Consider the following 21,616-nt stretch of genomic DNA (forward strand, 5'->3'; position numbering starts at 1 on the left):
ATCTGCTGTCGATGGCCATTAATGGTGCCTTCAGAAATCAGGGGGCAATTAGCAGCTACAGAAAATTTACCCGCCTGACACATGGTTCAACTCTGCTCTCAGCTTTCCAGGTGATGAAGTGAAATTGATAGCTGGAAGCTTTTCACAGTGTTTCAATCAGACTTTGACCTATTTATTTTTAATCCATCTCTTGGCTCTGTCATTCTGTTTGGCTGCCCCCTAATCCTAAACTGTTCCTTTCGTTTCATCAGCTGCAATTTTTGTGTGTAAGCTGTTTTTACCTTGTTTGGTTGCTATTTGGGGGAAAAGCATGCTGTATCACTCTGTTCCTTTGTAAGTAAGTTGCCCATTGGAAATCTTCCAAGCAAATAAATTTCTCAGGACTTACGCAACCTGGAGAAGCCAACTTCTACACTGCCTGTAAAATGTAAGCTTCTGACTTTGCTTCTTGATGTGATGTAAAAGCAACAACAACAACAAAACACAAACTCCAAACCCTAGTAAGTTTGACTACTGGATTTGAACTGGTGGGGAAGGAAAAGTACAGAAAGGTTCAGAGAGATTACCACTGCATTAGAATTGGGGAGACAGGAATATAAGAAAGCATGGCTCAAGCATCAAGTTTAAAAATGTCCCAGTCCTGGTTTCTCCACACTGTGTTTCTTCTGGACTTGCTTTGTTCTCCGCTGTTTAAAACTGGGTCTCCCCAAAGTCAGAAATCAGAATCAGAAACTGTCCAGAGTGTGCATGGTTTTGAAACAAAAAGCTGCAAGGAATAGGATCAAGATCAGACACATTTCCTCTTGTAAATTCATCAGGCTTGAGCCCAAGATTCCCCCAGACAAATATCAATACATTTTCATGGATTAAAGTCATGCTAAATTACAACAAATGATTTTTTTTTAATTTTTTTTTTTTTAAATGGGTATCAGGAAATGCCAACGTGTTATACTCTGAGAAGCTCAAGTTAACCTGTTCCGACCACCCTCTTCCTGGTTTAGCAATGCCATTTTAACTCTAAAACACAGTCAGGGCCCTGAGGGCACTCGGAGACATGAATTGCACTGACCAGTCCCACCTGGGGCTACTACCCCATGCCCTCTGCTCATGGGCCCTGGGGGCTCCCTTTAAATTCTGAATTGTGGATTTGCTCAGTTCTGCCTGAGTTGGGTTGCAGGCATGTCTGCATCTAGTCTGGCCTCCTGAATGGACCTTCGACTTCCTCTGCAGGGGGCTTTTCTGCTGGATGACTGGCCCCCTCGTGTGGTTGTTGCAGCTTGCGATCTGTCCTTGCTGTTTCCTTTTGTTCCTGGATGGAGCAGGGACCTGTTTCATTGCTTGCTGTGTCTGGTCCTGCTGATTGACCCTGTTACCAGCATCTGGTTCTGCTTGCTGTCTGCAGATCTAGGTTTGTGCTAAGATGGCCTCTGGCTCATGGCTTTGGTGCTCCTTAGGAACAGTGGCTCATTGCTGCTCCCTGACAAATATTTTGGAGTTAAGCCTGCCCTCATTTAAGGTAAGGGAAGAAGCCAGTATCTTTTTGGTGCCCTTTTTCATGGTTTACTTTGTGTTAACTCACGCAGAACTGTCTATACATGCTTGCAGATATGGGTCCTATGATGAACAGGTCTACTTAGTGCTCCCAGTTCCTCCTTTTTGCTTGGGGTGGGGTTCACAGAAGACTACTTCCTCCCCCCCCACACACAACCCTTTGTTTTTGTCTGCTAAAGGGGTCTTCATAGCTATCCATTCCCTCCCTCTGGAGTTTGCTTTATTGAATGCTGTTGAGTTAGTGGAGATGAGGGGTGGCTAGTAGTGCAAATAAGCATGTGCTAGGCACTTCTGCTGCCTCTCTTTGTGGTGTGCATTATAAGCCTGACAGTGTCCTAAGCTCTACAAAACGACAGGATGTGCTTGGATGTATAGAAAACCATATGCTCTTATGCTGCAGCTCTACAAGGATCACTTAGCCTTACTAACTGGCCTGTAAAGAAATCGGCTAATTCAATCGAAATAACCTTTTCAAACCAGTCTAGGTTTTAGCAGGGCACCTGTGAGGGTACATTTGCTTTTAGCTTGTTAGAGGCTTACAAAGGAATCATTACTTCATCTAGCCTCCCATATTCCAGTCTGAAGCTGGGCTGTGAACAAGTCCCTGTTGCCTAAGCCTCTGTAAACTGAAGAGGAGTGAGGCACCTACATGAGGCCTCTTAAAAATCTGTCAAAACACAGTAGTAATAATAATTAGCTGTCACATTACCAGATGCCTAGAAGCTTGACTAATCATGCAACAACAGTAACCATGGAATAATTTTCCATGTTTTAATTGGTTAATTCATGTTGTTGTTTGCTTTATTCCTGCCCTGTGCTGCTCTCAAAACACAAGCAGTAGCCACTTTTCTTTGAAGGCTTCCTCTTCCAGTAGGTAGCCCTGTGGTGCCCTCCACCCCATGCTGTGTTGGGTGTACCTGTCCCACATGAAGCTGTCATTGCTGCAGCTCAGCTCCTTGCTGAGATACTGGTAGTGTCTTATTGTGTGTCTCTGATATAATTGTTGATGCATAATCACCCGTGAAAGCCAACATCCACCTTCACATGTTATGTCTCACAAAGCTAGGAAGAAAGCTGGCTCACATCTGTCAAATGTGAGCAATCTATGTGTAGTCCTATTGAAATAAGAACACTGAATCAGGCATGGTGTGGGTTGCTTACACACATGCTGTTCTGTAGTTGTGTGAGCCCATTTGAGTCTAAACCTGTAATTCCCTGTGCTCCTCTTACACTCACCAGTTTCACTGGCTTTAGAGTAACACGGGCTACCTTTACAAGTCCCCCCTGCTAGTCTAAATCAGCCCCTGTCTGGTGTACGATCACATGAGATTACCAGTGCCACATCATATTCTTTGCCATGTGAGCAGCTGACCAAGTGAAAGCCACCAAGCACCCTGTCCTTTGGGCTCTTGGCCAAAGTGTAGCCCAGAGAGCACAGCAAATGGGAAAACTCCTTGCTCTGTGCTCCTGGCTGAACTCCTGGCCATCCCCGCTCTAGCCTGACAAGGGGTTTCAGATGACTTGCTTTGCCTCACTTGCACTCCCGATCTTTATCTCTGCGGCAAGAATTGTGTTGCTCATTCAGACTAGCAAAGTACTTTAAAACCTTTGCATGGATGGTACTGTGCAAGTGCAAGTTCTCAGGGCTGTAATTTCAGATGTAAGACATGCAGCTATTATCCAGTTTTTATCTCCTATTGTACCTGGGTTCTTTCTCAGGCAATCTATTCTCTCTTCTGTGGCAATCTCAGTAATGCCCTGCAATAAACTATATATGGTCTCTCCTACTGTATCCCAGGTGCAAAATGGTGCTGTACTTTCAGCTGTACAGCTGGCCTCTGTGTTGACAGCCCCCCTCACAGACCTCTAAAGGGGAGCTAAGCCTTTTTTGTTTCATCAGCTGTGGGCTCTTATTATCAAATTTCACATGCAAAAACACATTCCTCATTTACGAAGGTGATGCCACTCAACTGTGCTTACTGATGGGCAGAAAACAGATTTGAAGTCTGTATTCTCAAGGTTCTTCACCCTGGAGACTGGTTTTAAACATGGACACATATTCACTGAGCTCTCCTCCTGTTTTATGTGTATTCTGCCTTCAGAGGGATATTAGACTACAACCATGTATTAGGTTGTAATGCAGATCACAAAACAAGCCTCTCCCCTACAGCTTCAGTGGTATGGATGAAGAGAAGATATTTATTGGGTAAGCTTGCATGTACTGTTCTGTTCCCTTCTAAATTTCTATGTGAGCTACTTCTTTCCTCTCCCAGACTTTGCTTGCCTTTTGATCTCTGCTCCCTTGAAATTTATCATCCTTGATAAATGTATTTGTGTAGTTATCTATGAACAAAAGAGACTATTAAATATAGAACGGAGCTGGCTCTTTCCTTTACATTCACCTTTGACACCTCCTGAACAAGGGTGGCACTGTTAAAAGACTGATGACAATACTGAATCAGCTCCAAGAAATTCAAGGAAATGCCATGTTGACTGCATCTGCGAAGACCCACCTTGAGCTTTAGGAAGAGCAATCAGAAAAGATGGACAATGCTACAACAATCTTTCCTTGCTGTCCTATGAAATAAGTGTAATAGAGCAGTTCATTCTCTTGATGTAAGTGTAACCAAACAGAAAGCTATGGGAATTCATCTGGGCCTCAGGTGTGTGTGTATATATACATATACCTAATCTAGTATTTTCCTCTGATTATATCAAAAAATGGTGATCCTGTGTAGCCATTAAAACGTGTCCTATTTTGTATGTGCTCTCAGCCTCCCTGTGTAGGGCTCTTTCTAGCCCAATCTGTCTTTGTTCTCATCCACTGCTCCCAAACAATAGGGAACACCTAGACTGTTTGATGAACTCAATGTAAACTGGAGTAGCTGCTCTCTCTCAAAATATTTATCTCCTTTCTCGGTAGACAGCTGTTGTGATTTTGTTTGTTTTTGCTTAGTGGTTGTTGTTGGATTATTTTTTTTTGTGTGTGTGCTAAAGGAACGGTTCCAGCTTTACCTTAGCTGAATATGATAGCTCACTTGAAATTGTCTGTTGTGAAACAGACGGGAGTTGACAGCTAAATCATTGCCTGCCCTGTTCAGGAGGGTCAATGGAGCACCACCCCACTGCATCTTCTCTCTACTCACATGTGTGCATCAGATCAAGATGTCATGTGGAGGAAGGGACACAATCAGATGACCGTTATGAAGGTATAGGGCACTTGATAAAATCTCCCCCAAATGAAAAAAAAAAGTGAACTCATATGATCTTGCAGAGTGTTGCCACTATACAGCAATATTTGGGACACAGCAACAAGAGAAAGAGCAAGTACACACCTGTCATACAGATGGTCTGTCCTCCAAACCTCTTGATCCTTTGGAGCAGGTGTGGTTTCTAAACATTTTCAGAGAAGGAGGGATGGAGTAATCCTGACCCTTGACAAGGAAATGGTTATGGGAACCTGTAAATAGGAGGAACAATAATCAGTCTATCCTTTTGCAAGAGACCACAACCTGAAAGCTCTCCTCATTTCAGTAATCTTCCTTCCCTGTGGAGAACAGAAAAAGGCCTAGCAATACAAAAAGCTGTGAGATCCCATCATTGATGTGCTTGTATCAACACCCATTCTACATGTACTTAGCAACTGTGCTCTCTTTGCTAGAGAATGGCAGCAAGTACTGTTGATTGCAATAGTGGCTGGCTTCAGGTTGATTTTTTGCCCCTCTGTTGGCCTCCCTGAATGGCGACGTTCACAATGATGACTCTTCATTGACGCAGGAGAGCTTTGTGTATTCCCTGGCATCGAGTCTGCTTATTGTCACTGTTCCTGACATCTTAGTAAAAGCACAGGAACTCCAAGCTCCCTTTGGACATTAAGTCCTTTCTTTGATATGGCTCCTGAATGCTTTGGAATTTCATACTTAAGCACCTTCCAAAATCTGACCAGCAGCTTGGGAGGGCAGGAGGAGGGGGGCAGTGACAGGCTAATGAAACCAGTTCTGCTGTTACAGAGAGGGCATAAAGAGACCACCTCATCCTTGATCCTAATCTTCTAATCTTTAAATTACCTATACAAATGATTTCCTTTGGCAAAACAATCATCTGAAAAAGTATCTTTCTGTAAATGGCACCTGTGTCCATCGCAGTTCTCAGAGGAAACAAGTTTCAGCTTGCTATCTGCAGGGTGCTGGGAGTGAACGGCCAACTTCTGAGGGGAAAACGAAAAGCAAAATATTACTTTTCTGTCAGTAGGCTTACTTTATAAGAATGAAGCTGCAGGCTGCACCTTCTCCACTGGAAAATACAGGTCATCAGTAACCGTTTTCAAATAACAAGAGCATCTAGTGAAATGAACCCAGCCTTTGAAGAGTAGCAAAGCTGAGAACTCATAGAGGGGATGTATAAGAGTCAAGTTTCTCTCTCGGAAATCACAGCCTGTATGTCTAGCTTCGTATTTTTGCTGCCAGAACTTCTGGGCATGGGAGAAACAGCAATGGACAAGCCTGCTAGATCCCTGCCCATTCTGTGGCATGCATGTTTGGTAGGCTTAGCTTTGCCACACAGGAATCCACAAATGTGCTAGAAATGTGTTAGTGTTTCTGGAGACTGAGTAGAAGCAAAAACCACTAAGGTCTAACATTCATCTTTAAAGAGAGATCTGCATAAACAGCCTTTGAGTCCTGGTGCTAGTTCAATGGGATAAACCCAGGGCTCACTGACTTCTGCAGAAGTTTTGTCAGAGGTTTTAATTAGATCAATATGCTGGTGTCTGATTTTCACTGTATAGTTTGTGTCCTCAATCACCTCAGTTTTCCTTGAACACATCCTATAGTAACACTCACAGTAGGGGGAGACTGGATTTAGTATCAAGGATGGGCCTTCCTAGAACTGTTGGGTACAGGCAGCCACGATCTCTCTCTAGTCTATTAAATTCCAGACCTAGCACCAGGCCTTTTCTGGAGACTGGTTCCTCCTTCCAGGGTCATTTAAGCTATCACAATATGAGTCAGCTGTGGAAAATGTCTTCCCAAATCCTGGCATGTGAAGTATAGAAATAAACTGCTGACTGCACTGAATTTACCTATGCCAGAAGAGAATTAATGAATGTTCCCAACCTACTTTGAAAAGAAGTATCATGTGGTACAATATTGCTGTTCCTGTTATTCACCCCGTAGCTGACATGTAGCATCTCCCTTGCAAACTAATGGGAAATTTCTTTTGGTATTTTTGGCATTTTCCAGCAGAGCTGCTAGAGCCTGCTGCTTCATTCTAATAAATGTGCCCTACCTTGCCCTCCCCTGCCCCGTTTCCTCTAAGCTCCTTTACAAGGGAGATAAAAACATCAGTCCCTGATGCCATCTGTTGAACAAAGGCTAATCCATTCTCTGCTTGTCTCCTGGTCAGTTTGGTTTCTTCCTGATTGGTGCTGCTACCTTCCTTATTCCTGAAAATGTAGCATAATCATAGAATCACTAAGGTTGGAAAAGACCTCCATGGCCACCAACAGTCCCCCTACCACCGATATTACCCACTAAACCACGTCCTTAAGCAACGCTTATGATGGGTTTCTGCAGCCATCCCTGCTGACAGCCAGCATTGTCCCCACGGTCCCACCGCTCCGCTCTGCCTTGCTGAGGCAGAGCAGGGCCCACCAGCAACCCTACACCAGGAGGGGGTCCCCATGTTTGCCAATACTATTTATAGGTTTGTGCTTTGCTTTATTTTCATGGTTATATTACAATGATTGCAACGTAAACGGTTCCCCTGGTGCAGTCTTTATGGCTTTCTTGCCAACCGTACCCTGGGGTGCATCAAGCACGGCATTGCTAGTCGGTCGAGGGATTGTCCCACTCTGCTCTGTGCTGGTGCAGCCTCACCTCCAGCACTGTGTGCAGTTCTGGGCACCACAGCACAAAAAGGACATGAAGCTGTTGAAGTGTCCAGAGGAGGGCAATGAAGATGGTGAAGGGCCTAGAGGGGAAGACATATGAGGAGCGGCTGAGGGCACTGGGCCTGTTCAGCCTGGAGGAGGCTGAGGAGAGGCCTCATTGTGGTCTGTTCTCCCACGTGCCTGTTGACAGGATGAGGGGGAATGGGCTTAAGTTGCGCCGGGGGAGTTTTAGGTTGGATCGTAGGAAGAACTTTACTGAAAGGGTTGTTAGACATTGGAACGGGCTGCCCAGGGAAGTGGTGGAGTCACCATCCCTGGAGGTCTTTAAAAGACGTTTAGATGTAGAGCTTAGGGATATGGTTTAGTGGAGGACTGTTAGCGTTAGGTCAGAGGTTGGACTCGATGATCTTGAGGTCTTTTCCAACCTAGAAATTCTGTGATTCTGTGATTCCTCACAAGGGGGTGTGAAGGGGCAGGCGCTGAGCTGTTCTCTTTAGTGGCCAGTGACAGGACCCACGGGAATGGTGTCAAGCTGAGGCAGGGCAGGTTCAGGCTGGGTATCAGAAGAGGTTCTTCACTGAGAAGTTGGTTGCACACTGGCACAGGCTCCCCAGGGTGCAGTCACCGCACCAAGCCTGTTGGAGTTCAAGAAGCATTTGGACTGTGCCCTTAGCCACACGGTCTGGAATTTTTGGGCAGACCTGTGTGCAGCCAGGAGTTGGATAATCCTTACGGCTCCCTTCCAGCTGGGGACATTCTGTGCTTCTAACACCCCCAGCACTTTTGCTGTCCCCGTGCCACCACCCCTGAGGTGCCTGCTGCCTGACAGCCCCCAAAACCCCTTTCCCTTACTCCCCACCACCCAGAGGGAGGCTGAGGCCACCGTGAGCCCTGTCAGCGCTCAGCACCCAACTACCCAGACTGAGACCCACCCTTCCAGAGCCCACCGCCCACCCAACCCCCCAAAACGGCCGAGATCGACCCCCCCGGTGCTGGGTCCCGGCCGTTTATCTCCGGGAGCCCTCCCCCGGCGCTGCCTGACGCGCGGGGCGGGGCGGGCCGGGGGCGGGCCGGGGGCGGCGCCGCGCACCCGGAGCGTCGGAAGGCACCGGCCGAGCACCCGCCGAGCCGACACAGGGCAGGGGGCAGCGGGCAGCGGGCAGCGGGCAGGTAACCGCGGGGCGGCCGCTTCGAGCGGGGACACCGGGGCGAGGCGGGGGCTGCGACTGTGGCTGTGACGGAGCCGCTTCGAGCGGGCGCTGCCGCACCTCCCCACCCCCTCCCAGCCCCGGTTGCTCGCTGCCCCCCTCCCCGCTTCTCTCTCTCTCTCCCTCCTTCCCCCAGCCGTGCCCTCCCGGTGGGGCCGTGCCCGGGCCCTGCCGGTGCCCCCCCGCCCCCGTCAGCTGTTTCCTGCCGCTTGTTGTCAGGGCGCTGCCGGGGCCGGGCCGGCGCTGGTTGGCTGCGGGCCCCTGACGGAGCCCGGCCCGGCCCGCCCCGCCCCGCGCTTTGTGGCAAGGGGGGAGCCGGGCCCCGGCCCTGCGGCCTGTGGGGGGGGGGTGAGGTGTTGGTGGGGTCGTGGCGGTGTCCTGGCTGGAGCGTGTGTGTGTGCCTCAGGCTGGGATTGGAAATACCTTGTGGTGAAATACCTGGTGTAAGTGCGCTGTGGGAGCTCGGGGGAAAGGCTCTGCGTGTAGGGGCTTCAGGGTGGGGGGAGAGGCTCTTGGTGAGGTGAGGGGGTTACGCTGACAGCCTTCGTGCCCTCGGGGGTGTATTTGGGGTGGTCATCGTCTTCTCGCCATCTCTTTACCGCTTGTATATTTATTTATTGTTTTCTTTTCGCTCCTGCGCTAAAAGTAATGAAAACAAAACATCGGAATTAGCTCAGCTGTAGTTCAAATTGCGGACTGGATCGGTAGGCAAACGTTTTGTATGCTTAGTACAGAAAAAATGAAACCCAGGAAACACAGGCTTCTTAAAAAAAGTCAGAGGGGAAAAGATGACCAGGAAACACAGCTTGTTACCCAGTTTGGACTCTGTGTAGTAGTGGGGAAGAAATTTAATCCGAATCTGCTATCACTTGTAAACTAGTGCTTTTATTTATTATCTCACAAGAGCGTTGTGACATGGGAGGCACTGAGGTAAAGGGGCAGTGCTAGAAGCGAGCCCCCATCCGGGTGCACCCGCTGTCACGTGTCGGTGTTTGCATACACCAGCAGAACGTAACTGGGTGCATTTAAACACACTGCCTGTACACAAAGCTTTCACTCTACCTGAAGGAAACTGTCCACAACAGAAAATTACGCTACTGTCACTTGCACAAATGCAGTTTCCTGCTGAAAGCCAACTTGTTATGGGTGGGAGCCATGCACGGTGTTCATCATGTTGCCAAAGACTCTTCAGTCATTTGTTTGTGTTAACTTCCTTGTGCAGTTTCGTAGGGTAGGGGGGGTGGCTCTGAGGAGTGTAGCATCCTGTTCCAGTTCTTCGCTTTTGGCTACGTGTGGTGCTTTCTGGTAACAAATCCTCTATGTAGGCAGGGGCCAGAGACTCGGCCCTGTTTGCTTTAACAGTCTCAGAAGTCTATATTGGAGGACTGCCGGTTCTCAGACCTGCTGAAAGGCTACACATTTTCAACACGTTTTCATATGCATCCTCACTTGTGAGCAGCAGAAACCTGGCAAGGTAAAGAGAAAGTGTGTTTTTTTTCCCCAGTGATTCTTTAATGTGTAGTCTTGTGTGGCTGTGCTAAGTATCCTTTTCCCTCTTTTGTCCATGAGAAGATAAAGCTTAAGCCCTGTTCCTGAGATGAGATGATGAATCTTAAGCTCTGTTCCAGAGTAAGTACATTGTCAGAATGTTTTATTCAGGGGAATGCACCATCATTTTTCAAGCAAGGTTGAACAGTTGTTTGCTCACCATACAAATGAAAATTATTTTAGTTAGAGGTATGGAGAATGAGAGGCTGAGATAGCTTTGTATCCTTTAACTAGCAGCTGTTTTCTGTTGTAGATCTGAGATGCTGAAGCAATGCTGAGGCATCTGCTATATCTGCAGTCTGGTGTGTGCCTGCTGGCTCTCTTGAGCTCTCACTCTGAGAGCCCTGTGTCTTCAAGAGGTAGACTCTGAGACGAGAAAACCTTGACTTGTAATTTTAAAAATGTTAATAAAAAAACTCTTTGCGTTACTTTTTTATTCATTATTGCTTACAAAAGTGTGCAGGCTAGGTACTACAAATACCAACCACATAGTTGTTCAGGTGGTTTGAACTCTGTGAGCGGATAGTGGTGAAATTTAACTTGTTGAACGTCAGCTCTTTTACAGCCGTTGCTCAGTGTTTCCAAAATCAACACTGAAAGACGTGTAAGTTTAGGAGCACTCTGCACAGGAATGCATATTACAGCACCCAGGCACAATGCTCATGGTTTCCTGACTGTCCATGCACTTCCTGGGAGAAGCATGTAGGCAAGAAATGTTTTACAGTATGACTAAGAACCTATATCAAGGCTTGTACTGTCACAATGATGGTCTATCGACAAGCATTACTAGCTAGGGAAGATGAGCTATCACTGATCCTTCTTCTAAAAGTACTCTCAAAGGTGCACGTTGATAGTAGTGTTCTGGGTGCTGACTTAGGACAGAGTGGCATCTTCTTGAAGTTCATAGAAGTACCTGCCTCTTTGAACTGTTGTGGATTTAACAAAGTTAAATCCACAAAAAACTGTGTTAGCGTAGATACCTACGCTAATGAGATGTAAAGAAGTCTGTCATTTTAATTTGGCATCCATGATTTTAATGTTATGACTTGTGCAGGCAGGACTTTGTCAGAGACATATATCCAACAAAAAATACCTAGCTTGACTTTAAAGAAGAAAGCATGGGCCAAAAAAAAGTCTTTTCTCAGACCTTGGTTTTGTGAGTAACTGATATTCTGTCCAATGCTACTGCAACTTCTTCTGGTAGCGTGATGTCACTGGTGCAATTTGGTAGGGTCACTTTCTGGTGTGAATGCCAACAGGAAACTTGGCCAGCTCTCTGCACAAATGGAAGTTCCTTTCACTATCTTTAAATGTAAAAAGTGGATGAATGGCTAAGTGCGCTTCCTGTGCATTTTCCCTCCCCCAGGCTCTTGGAGGAGCTTTAATGTTTCATAATTCTTCGATTTTTTTTTTTTTTTTTTTTAAGAAAGCATTCCTGCTGCCTACAAGTGGTTTTTTTAGACGATTTACATGTGTAAATGTGAATAGATGGCCATGCCTTTTACATGGAAGTGAAAACTATAGGGGAGGAAAAATCACAGTTCTCTTGGGTGACTTTGTACACTCTGCTTCTATATGTAAGGAGTATGAGTCCCAATTCCATTTCCAATATGGAAAATTGCTTTCCCTTGTTCTGTTGTGCTTTTGCTGGTTTGTTTGTTTGTTTTTCCTCCAACGCACAGTGAGTATACCCTTTAGGATGCAGGATCTTTACATAATGAGAGAACAGTCTTTATACACAGCAAATACCTTCTGCATTGGTCTTAGAAGTGAATACCATGTTTTGTAGCTTGGCTAAAAAGGGGGGGGGGGGGAGGGAGAGGAGTGATTCCAAATTAAAATTCACTTATCTAAATGATATGTGAAGAAAAAGTGACAGTTCCTTCTTAGTTCATTTCGAAAGCTCATGATCAAATGCAGCATTTGGAGGCTGTCTAACTAGAAGTCATTTTGTAATTTTTCTACATTTTATAACTGAATAGTAACGCAATGACTATGCAAGGTGACTCGTTTTCAGCTGGATCTTTTTGGATTTGTTGAAATTCTGTAACAATGAAAATGGAGAGCCAATGATAGGAGTTCCGGGCTGTTATTTATTTTAACCACAAATTGCCATGAGGCAGATGAGTGCAGTGGTTATTTGAAATGTTAGAAATTCGAATAGGATTGCATTAAATCTTGAGCATTTTTTTTTTGACTGATTAAAAAAAAAAACTAGCAATGCAGATTACAGAGGTTTATTTTCTAAACTTTTAAGTATGTTGATTTTCTCAAAAAGACGCTTTTTTTCTGATGTTCTGTATTCCAAAGTGCATTCTTCCAGTATCAGTTGGCCTGTTAGTTTCTGCTGGAGCTTTAGCATGAATTCTCACGTCCTTGTGCTGCCATTGAGTAAATCTCTTTTCGTCTTTCTGTTAGGGCTTAATTCTTGGTGGAAGCTTCTCTATCACTTAGTTAATGATGAGGTATCTTTCATCTCTTTGTGGTGGTATGAATAGTTGAGGGATTTAGGCCTTTTATTTCTGGACAAGTTTTTCAGACCTGAAGTCTTTGGGTATATTTATTCATGCATTTATTTAAATATTTGGACTCCAGGACTCAACACCTGCATGCATGACGTCGTATTAGAAGTAATATAGTATTTGGGTGTCACTTTGACTTTTAACTAGTAAGAATTATACTCAACTTTCCTTAAGTATTTAAATTTTAATCTCAGTGTCTTTGGGTTCCTGTTTTTTGGTGCAGTTAAGTGAATTATGTTTTTAGATGCTTGCTATCATTGCATTTCTGACAGTTCTGGTGTATATTTTTCAAATTACCATGGTTTGCTAGGTTAGTCTATGTAATGGATCTGTTTTTGTCACTTAGCAAGGTCAGCGTTTGGGCTGCTCTTGGTAAAAGACAGGCATGTTTTTGTATTTTTTATGTTAGCTTCTAAAAATAATGGCAGGGTGAGCCTTTTGTTTGCCCTGAAGGAAACACCCCTTTGCATGTTGATTTCACGCTTACAGTAACTTGTGATCAGTTCCTTGTTTTTAATAGACAATACAATCAACATAAAATAACATCCAAAAGTAGTAAGAATGGCGCATAGAGCTAGGCCAAGTGCCTTATGGGCATATCTGTCACAATTACTTCTATTGCTTGTATTTGTGGTTTCTTCTGGTTGGAGATTGAATGATACTTACTCACACTTATTGTCTGTTGACTTTCCTCCATGCTGTCATTGTTCAAATTTTTTTCTTCATCATTTGCTATGGAAGATAAAGGCCCGTATTAGAAAGGTATGGCACTTAGAGAAAATTGAAGAAAAATATTTACTGTATTTTGAGTCCAGTCACAAGGAGTTACACCACTATGCTGAGCTAATTATCTGAAATATTTTATCAAACTCAAGACCTGTTATATTTATCCTTCAGGAAGAGCAATGGGTATTGTATCACCTTTAAAGGAAAGTGTCATTCCATTGCTTTGAATTGTTACATATCCTTCAGATGGGGTCTAGAAGACGAGTGATTTGAAGAATCCACACGCCAGGAGTTTACACTAAAACCACTCCATTCAATATTAGTCATCTTTTTCATTGTTAGAATTTTTACATTGCAAGGAAACAACCTGTTTATAAATATTTTCCAGTGATTTATGATTTTTGTATGTATGAACTACTTGAAATTTTGTGTGTGCAGGTGCTTGTTTTATACCGTTTTGTTTGTGCATCTTGAAGTAAGCTTTAAGAAACTGAGCTTCTAAAACTTCAAACATGTTTAGTTTAGGTATTTGTTCTCAAGGCATTTGACATAGAATACTCAACTTGATGAGCACAAAATTTGACAGGTTTCTGTATGAACAGCACACTGTCTCCTGCTCTGAAATGTCCGCACAATGTGTATATCACAGTGTCAGATTTACTTTGCATTGTTGTGCATGAAAAAACAGTGAAAATACTTTTTTGAGTCCGCATCTGAAGCATAAATGGAGGCATATTGTTTAACTTCAGATATTTAATCATCAAACTTTTCTGCAGTTGAAATGAAAGTAGCATATTTTAATTCCTTTGTCATGTTATCTCATCCTCTGTGATTAAGTTTTAGACTGTCTGATATGCTCTGTGTCTACTCACTAGGTAACTTAGTAATGTGTTGGTTTAGTGTTGAGATACTTCAATTTTCCCTACTAGCAAGGGCTTTATTTATAAGGTATTGCAAATCTACATTTGCTTTTGAAGCTCTTTTTCTGATAGGGAAGTTAATCAGGTGTTTTAAAAGCATCCAGGATGGTGGTATTCTGTGGCTGCATGTGATAAATGTGCAAAACAAGAGAGCAAATATATTTATAAAGGAGGGGATGGGGGTGTTATTTGGGAAAATGACACTGTAATTGTCTTGGTGACTCAATGTATTTCTATGTACTTCATTTCCCAGTGCTGACTAAGCTGGGTGACTCGTTGAGAATATATACCGGAATGGAATTTCGGCATCATAATAAGGAGGAAAAGAAAATAGGGAAGAAGTGTAAGCTTCTGGGTTTAAGAACCATGTAGTCTAGGAGGAGGCTGGTCAGCAAGTGTCATCACAATATTTGAAGAGTTTCAGTTCATGCTTCCCTTATTTAATGTAACTAACTTGTATCTAGGTGTGTATCTTACTTGTGATGTGGTCAATTTTAGGAAATAAATTGTTATTTTGGTTAAGTTTGGTGTTTCTTAATCTGGTGAGTGAGAAAGGGTGAATACAGTCTGTGAGTTCAGTAATTTATATCTGAAAGAACTTTTGCAATGATTAGCTGAATGGGTTTGCAGAATATTCAGCAATATACGTGGGTCTTTTTTGTTTTTGTTTGCTGTGATACTTTATTTAAAGGTGCTTTTTTTTTTCTTTCAGGTCTTGAGTATAGACTTACATAAGTTCCAAAAATGGGAAGAATTTTTCTGGATCATATTGGTGGCACTCGCCTGTTCTCCTGTGCAAACTGCGACACAATTCTGACCAATCGCTCTGAGCTCATCTCCACTCGCTTCACAGGGGCCACAGGAAGAGCCTTTCTTTTTAACAAGGTTGGTAAAAAGCCAAATGTGATCTAATACTTCTGAAAACTGAGATATTAATCTGTCAGCCAAGAAGTTTTTAACTCTACCAAAAGTGCTTTGTAATTACTATTTTTTGATCTATTCCACTGTATTTGAAGTCAAATTTGGCATTGACTGTTAATGGCAAGCTGTCTAAATTTATCTGCAATACTAAAAGACTATAAAGAAGATTATGAATATTGTAGCATCACCAAAATGTAGGGAGTTTTAGCTTTGGAAACCAGGTTCTGTAATACGAACCTCAAACTCATTTTAAGACTATCTTTTTGTCTATCAGAGTTTCAAAATAATTTGCCTTTTATTTACTTAGCTTGAAAGAAAAGAAGTGTAGATTATATTTTTCATGTCTAAAACATTTTGGACTAATAGTATTTCAGCAAAATAAAAAAATCTTTTACAGGTAATAGTGCTTGGGATTAGTTCAATATTTTATATTTATCAAATTTGATTAAAATCAACTGATTGAAATATGTTTGTCATAACCCTGAGTGAGTTGTAGCAGTAATTATTAACCCTTTGATATAGACTTCTTCATTAGTCAGTGAGAAACAGTGATCTTCCTTTGCTTTCTCACAAAGTTCCTGATCATGTAACCGTTAGTGTTTTATCTTTTGTTTTGTGTTCATTGAAAACCATTTTGCCACTGGCTGTTGGCAGAGTTGATAGAGGTGTCAAGAATGTCTTCACTTCACTGTGCTTGGTCTGGGGCTTTCTGTCTGGTATTTACTGAATCCTGTGAGTAGTATGAATATGCAAGTAAGTCTGTATAGCTATACAAGAGAGCTGTGCATCTGATTTCTGTCTCATCCAGTAATCACGTGGTCTTGGGGTTGAAATCCTGTGTGTTAAATAGTAGGTTTCAATCACAGAAGAAGTTTGACTTTCATATTTTGCAGCCAGGACCCTTACAGCTGACGCAGAGAGAGCAGGCATAATCAGGTGGAAAGCGTAAGAAGAAGTGCAGCCCCATCTTTTAGAATCTTGCCATGCATTGTCAGTTTAGATACAGTTCTGACATCACTTTTGAGTGAACTATACATCCTGATTTTGTGACGTTACTACCTAAACAAGTTAAAAGTATATTTTAAACTGACAAGATAATGCATACCCAAAAAGTGAATGTATAATGAGAAGAGAATGTCTTATGTTCTCAGCCACCAAGCCTTTTTCTCATGTGATTATTTCAAAAGCTTCCCAAGAGTTTTACGTACCACATCTTAATATTTTAGTTCTGATTTCTGGAAATAAGCAGTCATATTAGTTCCTAGAAATAGGGTAGATGTATTTACAAGTGGTTCACTAAAAGTTAGTTTTTTATAAACTCTTCACCAGGAACATATCACCCAAAGTTGAACACTGTACTTTGCACTCTTGTCTGTCTAATGATAGGGTTTCATGCCTCTCTCCGTTAGACAGTGATCGTGATACAACCCTGTGAAATGTCTTTTAAAAGCATAAACTTTCTCAAGGAGGAGATTTTCAGGGGCCACAGACTATTCGACTTCAGTTTTCAGTTCACACGCAGTGTCACAGACTACTATCAAAATGTTGACATTCACGCCTATTGTTTTCAAGGTTTGCTTCAGGCAGACTAATTCTGTCTATTCCCTGTCCCCTGTATGTGTGTGTTAGGTGGTAAATCTGCAATACAGTGAAGTTCAGGATCGGGTCATGCTCACTGGCCGCCACATGGTTCGAGATGTGAGCTGCAAGAACTGCAACAGCAAACTGGGTTGGATCTATGAATTTGCTACTGAAGACAGCCAGCGCTACAAGGAAGGCCGCGTTATCCTGGAAAGAGCTTTGGTCCGAGAGAGTGAAGGATTTGAGGAGCATGTTCCGTCTGACAATTCCTGAAGAGACTTGAGTCTCTGCTTGGGTTCTCTTCATTCGAAACTCGAAAGTAATAAAATCAACAAAAAAAATCTGCTTACATACACTGTCACCTTAGCATCAGAGTCGGATTCATGGACTACAGAGTGGGAAAGATTTTGAGAGTTTTTTTAGATGGAACCTTCCTTTCTTTATTCCTTTATATTTTACTATCCTTCCAGCAGCTGTTTGTAGAAAGAATGTTGTGCAGTTGCTGTAACTTTTTCTCTCTTGCATTTATAACTGTTAGATCTGAGAATGTATCTGCAGATACAGTGGGCTAAAAGGAAAATGTTTGGGGGATTTTTCTTTTGTTAGAGAGAGATCAATTTTCTTTATTTAGTTTGCAGAAACTGATATCAGTGTAAAGTTATTTTAAAATTACAGGTGTTTTTTTTTTAAAGTATATTCCAATTTTGGCTTAAGTTTTTAGCTACTTCTTTTTTGACTCGGTCTTTTCACCTGATTTGCTAGCTAAACTAAAGAGATCCGAATTTGTGCCAAGTGCTAAAGGTTCAGTGGTGGTACAGCTTGGGCTGGCCCTTGTGTCATATTCTTGTCGAGGTTGATTGGTAGCACAGAGCCCATTATTTTTTTTTTTGTCATTCTTGACCCCAGGATGTCACCATTTCCTGTTTGTGCAGTCACAGTCACTATGTAAACTGATGTTGATTGAAAACTATTCTTGAAATAGGGCAAAACTGCTTGGCTTCTTTTTTTTTTTTTTTAAACTGATGTAACTTATAAGCATAGTAATAATATAAAATAATACTTGTCTGTTTAGTCTTGTGTTGCTTACCAATCAGAAGTTGTGTTTGTCATGATAGGGATCCAGTGGGAAACTCCTGTTTCGGTAGTAAATTTTTTTCATTATTTCTTTATTAATCTCATTAAGTTGACAGGCAATTGCAGATCTTATTTCTTCAAGTAGCTTTCTTTAAACCCAGAACTTCTTATGTTAAACACAGCTGCTGTGTAAAAGGAGAAGACTGCCAGCATGTTTGTTCATGCATAGAGTTACGCAAGCTGCATCTTGTGAAAAGATTAACTTAAACAGCTTGTTTTCATATGCCACTTCTGGTGTTCAAACTCTCTTCTCTTTCAACTTTGAAATTTTTCATTGTGATGTTACTTTTTTATCTTTCTGGGCAGCAGTACCTGTCAGCCTAGTAGTAACTAGTGACTTGGATTTCTGCTTTCTTGTAGAGGTCAGCTCTGCTTAAAACAGTGATGTTGCTTGCCTTGTAGCAAAAATGCTGTTCATTAACTTAATTAACTCAAGGGTGCCCAAACACTTTAATTGTCTTAAGCCATAAGTTAAGATCTCAAGGGCTGCAATTAATTTGAATGTTAGATATGTATGATTCTTTATCAGAGATCCATATTTATTTATTTTTTCTTATTGGGTAAATAGTGGCCGATGTGAAATAAGTTACCCACAGATGTACAAGGAGACAACCAGATCTGGCCTCTGATCTTTCCGAATAACTTTTCTTCACTTACTTGCCACAGCTCCATATCTGAAATTAAAATGTGGAAGGTGACTGTGCAGGGTATTTTTTTATTTTTATTTTTAGCTGCCTGGTGGCAATTTGGACACCCCTGACTTGAATCTACTGCCTATTTGATGTAAAAGTAGCTTTACTATAGATTTGTCATACAGAAAGAAAACAGAGTAGATCACATACCAGAGCTGTGCTTGAATCGAGCTGCTTAAACAGTAGTGTACTTGTGCCTCAGATCAGTTTTTGCACTGAGTACAGTAGTACCCCGTTATCTTGTGTTTCTGTCCTTCAACCCCCCCCCCCCCCAAGTCCCATTAGCATGGTCTTCTGCAGTACTTTTCTTGTACTTCTGACATTACAGTAGAATAAAGTATGTTTTGTCCTGAATTGGTATTTGCCAGTCTTTTTCAGTTGTTATTTTATTTTCACAGAGTCTGCCAAATGAATTATATAACCTATCATCCTTTTCCTTCATTAATTAAATGATTGAATTTCTACTGCATATGGTTATAAGCTGTAGATGAGCATCTCTCTCAAAATAGGTGGCAAGAGAGTATACAGTTGGTTTGGGGAAGTGCTAGGTGCATTTCACTTCATGGATATCACTTGGATACCTAAGAGGTAAGTTCATGAAAAAATGGTAAGTCATGAGCTCAAGTCCGTTGCAGTTTTAAAACAGAATCCAGTAGCTCTTTCAGTCTACCTGCTTTTCCCCTCTGTTACCACCTGGATGGCTCTGGGAGAGTTTCCCATCAAAAATTTCTCCCTTGAAACACTTTATTTACGGATAACTTACCTGTAGGAGACAAGCTGATGAGCCTCAGCACACCTAGCAACAGAGAATGCATTGCTATTTGGCTTTAAGTGTTATTTTGGAATAGGGCAATAGCCTTGGATTCCCAAACAAGGGGTGGTTGGCATGGTGCAATGTGCCAGAGGTGACAGATACACTAGAGGTAAGTTTGAATCTCTTGTTTATAACTTGTGATTCAGGGAAAGTAGAACTGGCATTCACTTGGGAATTGCAGAGGGGTCTGAGGTCCCCTGAAAAACAGCAGAAGATGCTGAATTTAAGCTCTTCAGTTTCTTTTGAGAAACCTCATTGAATGTCACTGTAGGACACTCACAGCAAGAAGTGCAGAAAAAACAGCACTGAGTTTCTGGCCTCTGCTTGGGTGAAGGGAGCTGGAAAGAATTTGTCCTTCATGGCGGGTTTTGTTTATGTTCGTATTATCTGAAGTGTTCCACACTAGCTGAAACTTGTATTTCTTACAAAAGTAAATAAATAAATAAATAAATAAATGAGGAACGAAAAACTATGGGAATTATTTGCATTTCCTGAGTGTCAAAGAGGGTCAGACAGGTGGGAGAAAGAAGAGCATTCAGACCCTACGTTCTGATTTAGCACAAGAGGTGTGCTTGTGTGATGTCTAGATATATTGCTAGATTTCTAAAACTTGTTTAGAAAGAAATCCATCTTTAGACTTGGGATCTTGCTTTGTCCTACTGAAAGCATTTGATTTGACTGTTGCAAGCATTTACAAATGTTTGAAACATTAGGTTTACTGAACTACAGCAGACTGCATGCTGTAGTTTTAGTCCAATGTCACATTGCAACAGGTGCATTTCAAGAAATAGCAAGGCTCCTGTCCTTTTGGGGGAACACAGAATGGCCAGATCATACAAGGGTTCTTGACCAAAAATCTGGGTGACTTTATTCTGTCCCTTTAGACTGGCCTAAGCACTACTACATGGTAAGTACAGAAGGAAGAAGAGGGTGTTTGTTACTTTTCAGGAGTGGACCTTCACTCCCATGCACAGTCAAGAAGGTGCAGAAATGGCCTGGATGGCTCTGCTCCTGCAGAGCAGTGGTTTAACCCCATCCTACCCATTTTTTTAGGTTTGGTCTGGTCTGGAAATCCATATGCAAGTATGCTTTAGTCCACACAGAGTGCTGCTGTCCATGCGCTCAACTTGAGCAAGTTGCTTAAGCTTCCTTATGGTGATCAATTTGCTTTTAGTGATTAGGTGGAAAGTAAAACCTGACTCAGTTCAGCCAGTACCCAGAGGTATGTGGTGAAATGCATGCAAAACAAAAACAAAAAAAAAACCAAAAACTATGAAGCTGTGTGAATCTCTGGCAATTAGCACAGTTTCAGGATCTGGGGACGTGTCTGCTTTTGGCAATGTTAGGAGTCACTCCTAGTGTTACTATACCAGAATGGCATTCTTCATTGCATCTCAGAAAGGATCCATGGACTGTCTATTCTATGTCTACCTGCTGAGGAGGCATTAGCATAGTGATGTACTCAATAAACCTCCATTCTTTGTGGTGAGGCTTCTCAGCATGATTTCTGTTGTAGCCAAAAGTACATTAGAGAGGTAATTTAGGTCACAAAAGTAGAACACTTAGAAAATGTCAGCTTTCCAGTGGATTAGCCAGCATATGGTTATCCTGTCCTTGCATACATGCAGCCTGGGAATGAAAATGATACGGGGTCACGAGGGTAAGGATAGTACCATTATCACCCTTTTATAGCATCACCCTTTTATAGGCATGCATTCAACTTGCACTGACAACCAGTGTACTACTGTTCCTAAATTTGGACTGACTTTTCAATAATTTGGTTGCTAAAGGTAATTTGGATATGAATGTTCCAGTGTGCAAAAGTAAAAAACTCAGGTTAAGCATTTGTAATTGCTGGCTTCTTCATGACTAGAATGTGAACTGGAATCCCACGCGTTTAGAGCAGTACCTATAACTACTTAAACTTCAAGGCTGATTGATTGCTACTTAACCAACAGCTGTAAGAAGCTTTTCATCTAAGAACACTGAGCAGATGTCAGACTTAGGCTTCAGAGGTTTTCATTTGATGTGAGGTCTCAACATGGAACTGTTCTGTTTGTGTGCTGGTTGTGGTCAGTTTTGTTGTCTTTTTTTTTTTTTTTTTTTAAT

At 42.4% G+C, this 21,616-nt stretch overlaps 1 protein-coding gene and 1 long non-coding RNA gene across 11 annotated transcripts; one reads left to right on the forward strand and one right to left on the reverse strand.

The window, feature by feature from the left end:
* Positions 1–500: 500 nt before the first annotated feature.
* LOC311434992 lies at positions 501–7,072 on the reverse strand. Its single transcript, XR_014691867.1, has 4 exons — positions 6,838–7,072; positions 5,682–5,758; positions 4,887–5,011; positions 501–766 (listed from the first exon to the last, which is right to left on the reverse strand). It is a non-coding gene; the product is annotated as an uncharacterized lncRNA (long non-coding RNA).
* A 1,441-nt stretch (positions 7,073–8,513) lies between these two features.
* Positions 8,514–19,047, forward strand: YPEL5 (yippee like 5). Of its 10 annotated transcripts, none has more exons than XM_084515573.1 (5): positions 8,968–9,092; positions 9,975–10,123; positions 10,222–10,278; positions 15,078–15,250; positions 16,916–19,047. In XM_084515573.1, the coding sequence occupies exons 4-5, from the start codon at positions 15,110–15,112 to the stop codon at positions 17,138–17,140; spliced, it is 366 nt and encodes a 121-aa protein (XP_084371699.1). In that variant the 5' UTR covers positions 8,968–9,092; positions 9,975–10,123; positions 10,222–10,278; positions 15,078–15,109; the 3' UTR covers positions 17,141–19,047. The 10 variants fall into 10 exon arrangements, with proteins under 10 accessions (XP_084371704.1, XP_084371697.1, XP_084371705.1 ...); XM_084515572.1 differs by lacking the exon at positions 8,968–9,092 and adding an exon at positions 9,280–9,353; XM_084515575.1 differs by lacking the exon at positions 8,968–9,092 and adding an exon at positions 10,451–10,556 and having other exon boundaries at positions 9,283–10,123.
* The last annotated feature ends 2,569 nt before the right edge of the window (positions 19,048–21,616 follow it).

The sequence above is a fragment of the Aythya ferina genome, assembly GCF_964211825.1.
Source record: "Aythya ferina genome assembly, chromosome: 3".
NCBI lineage: Eukaryota > Metazoa > Chordata > Aves > Anseriformes > Anatidae > Aythya > Aythya ferina.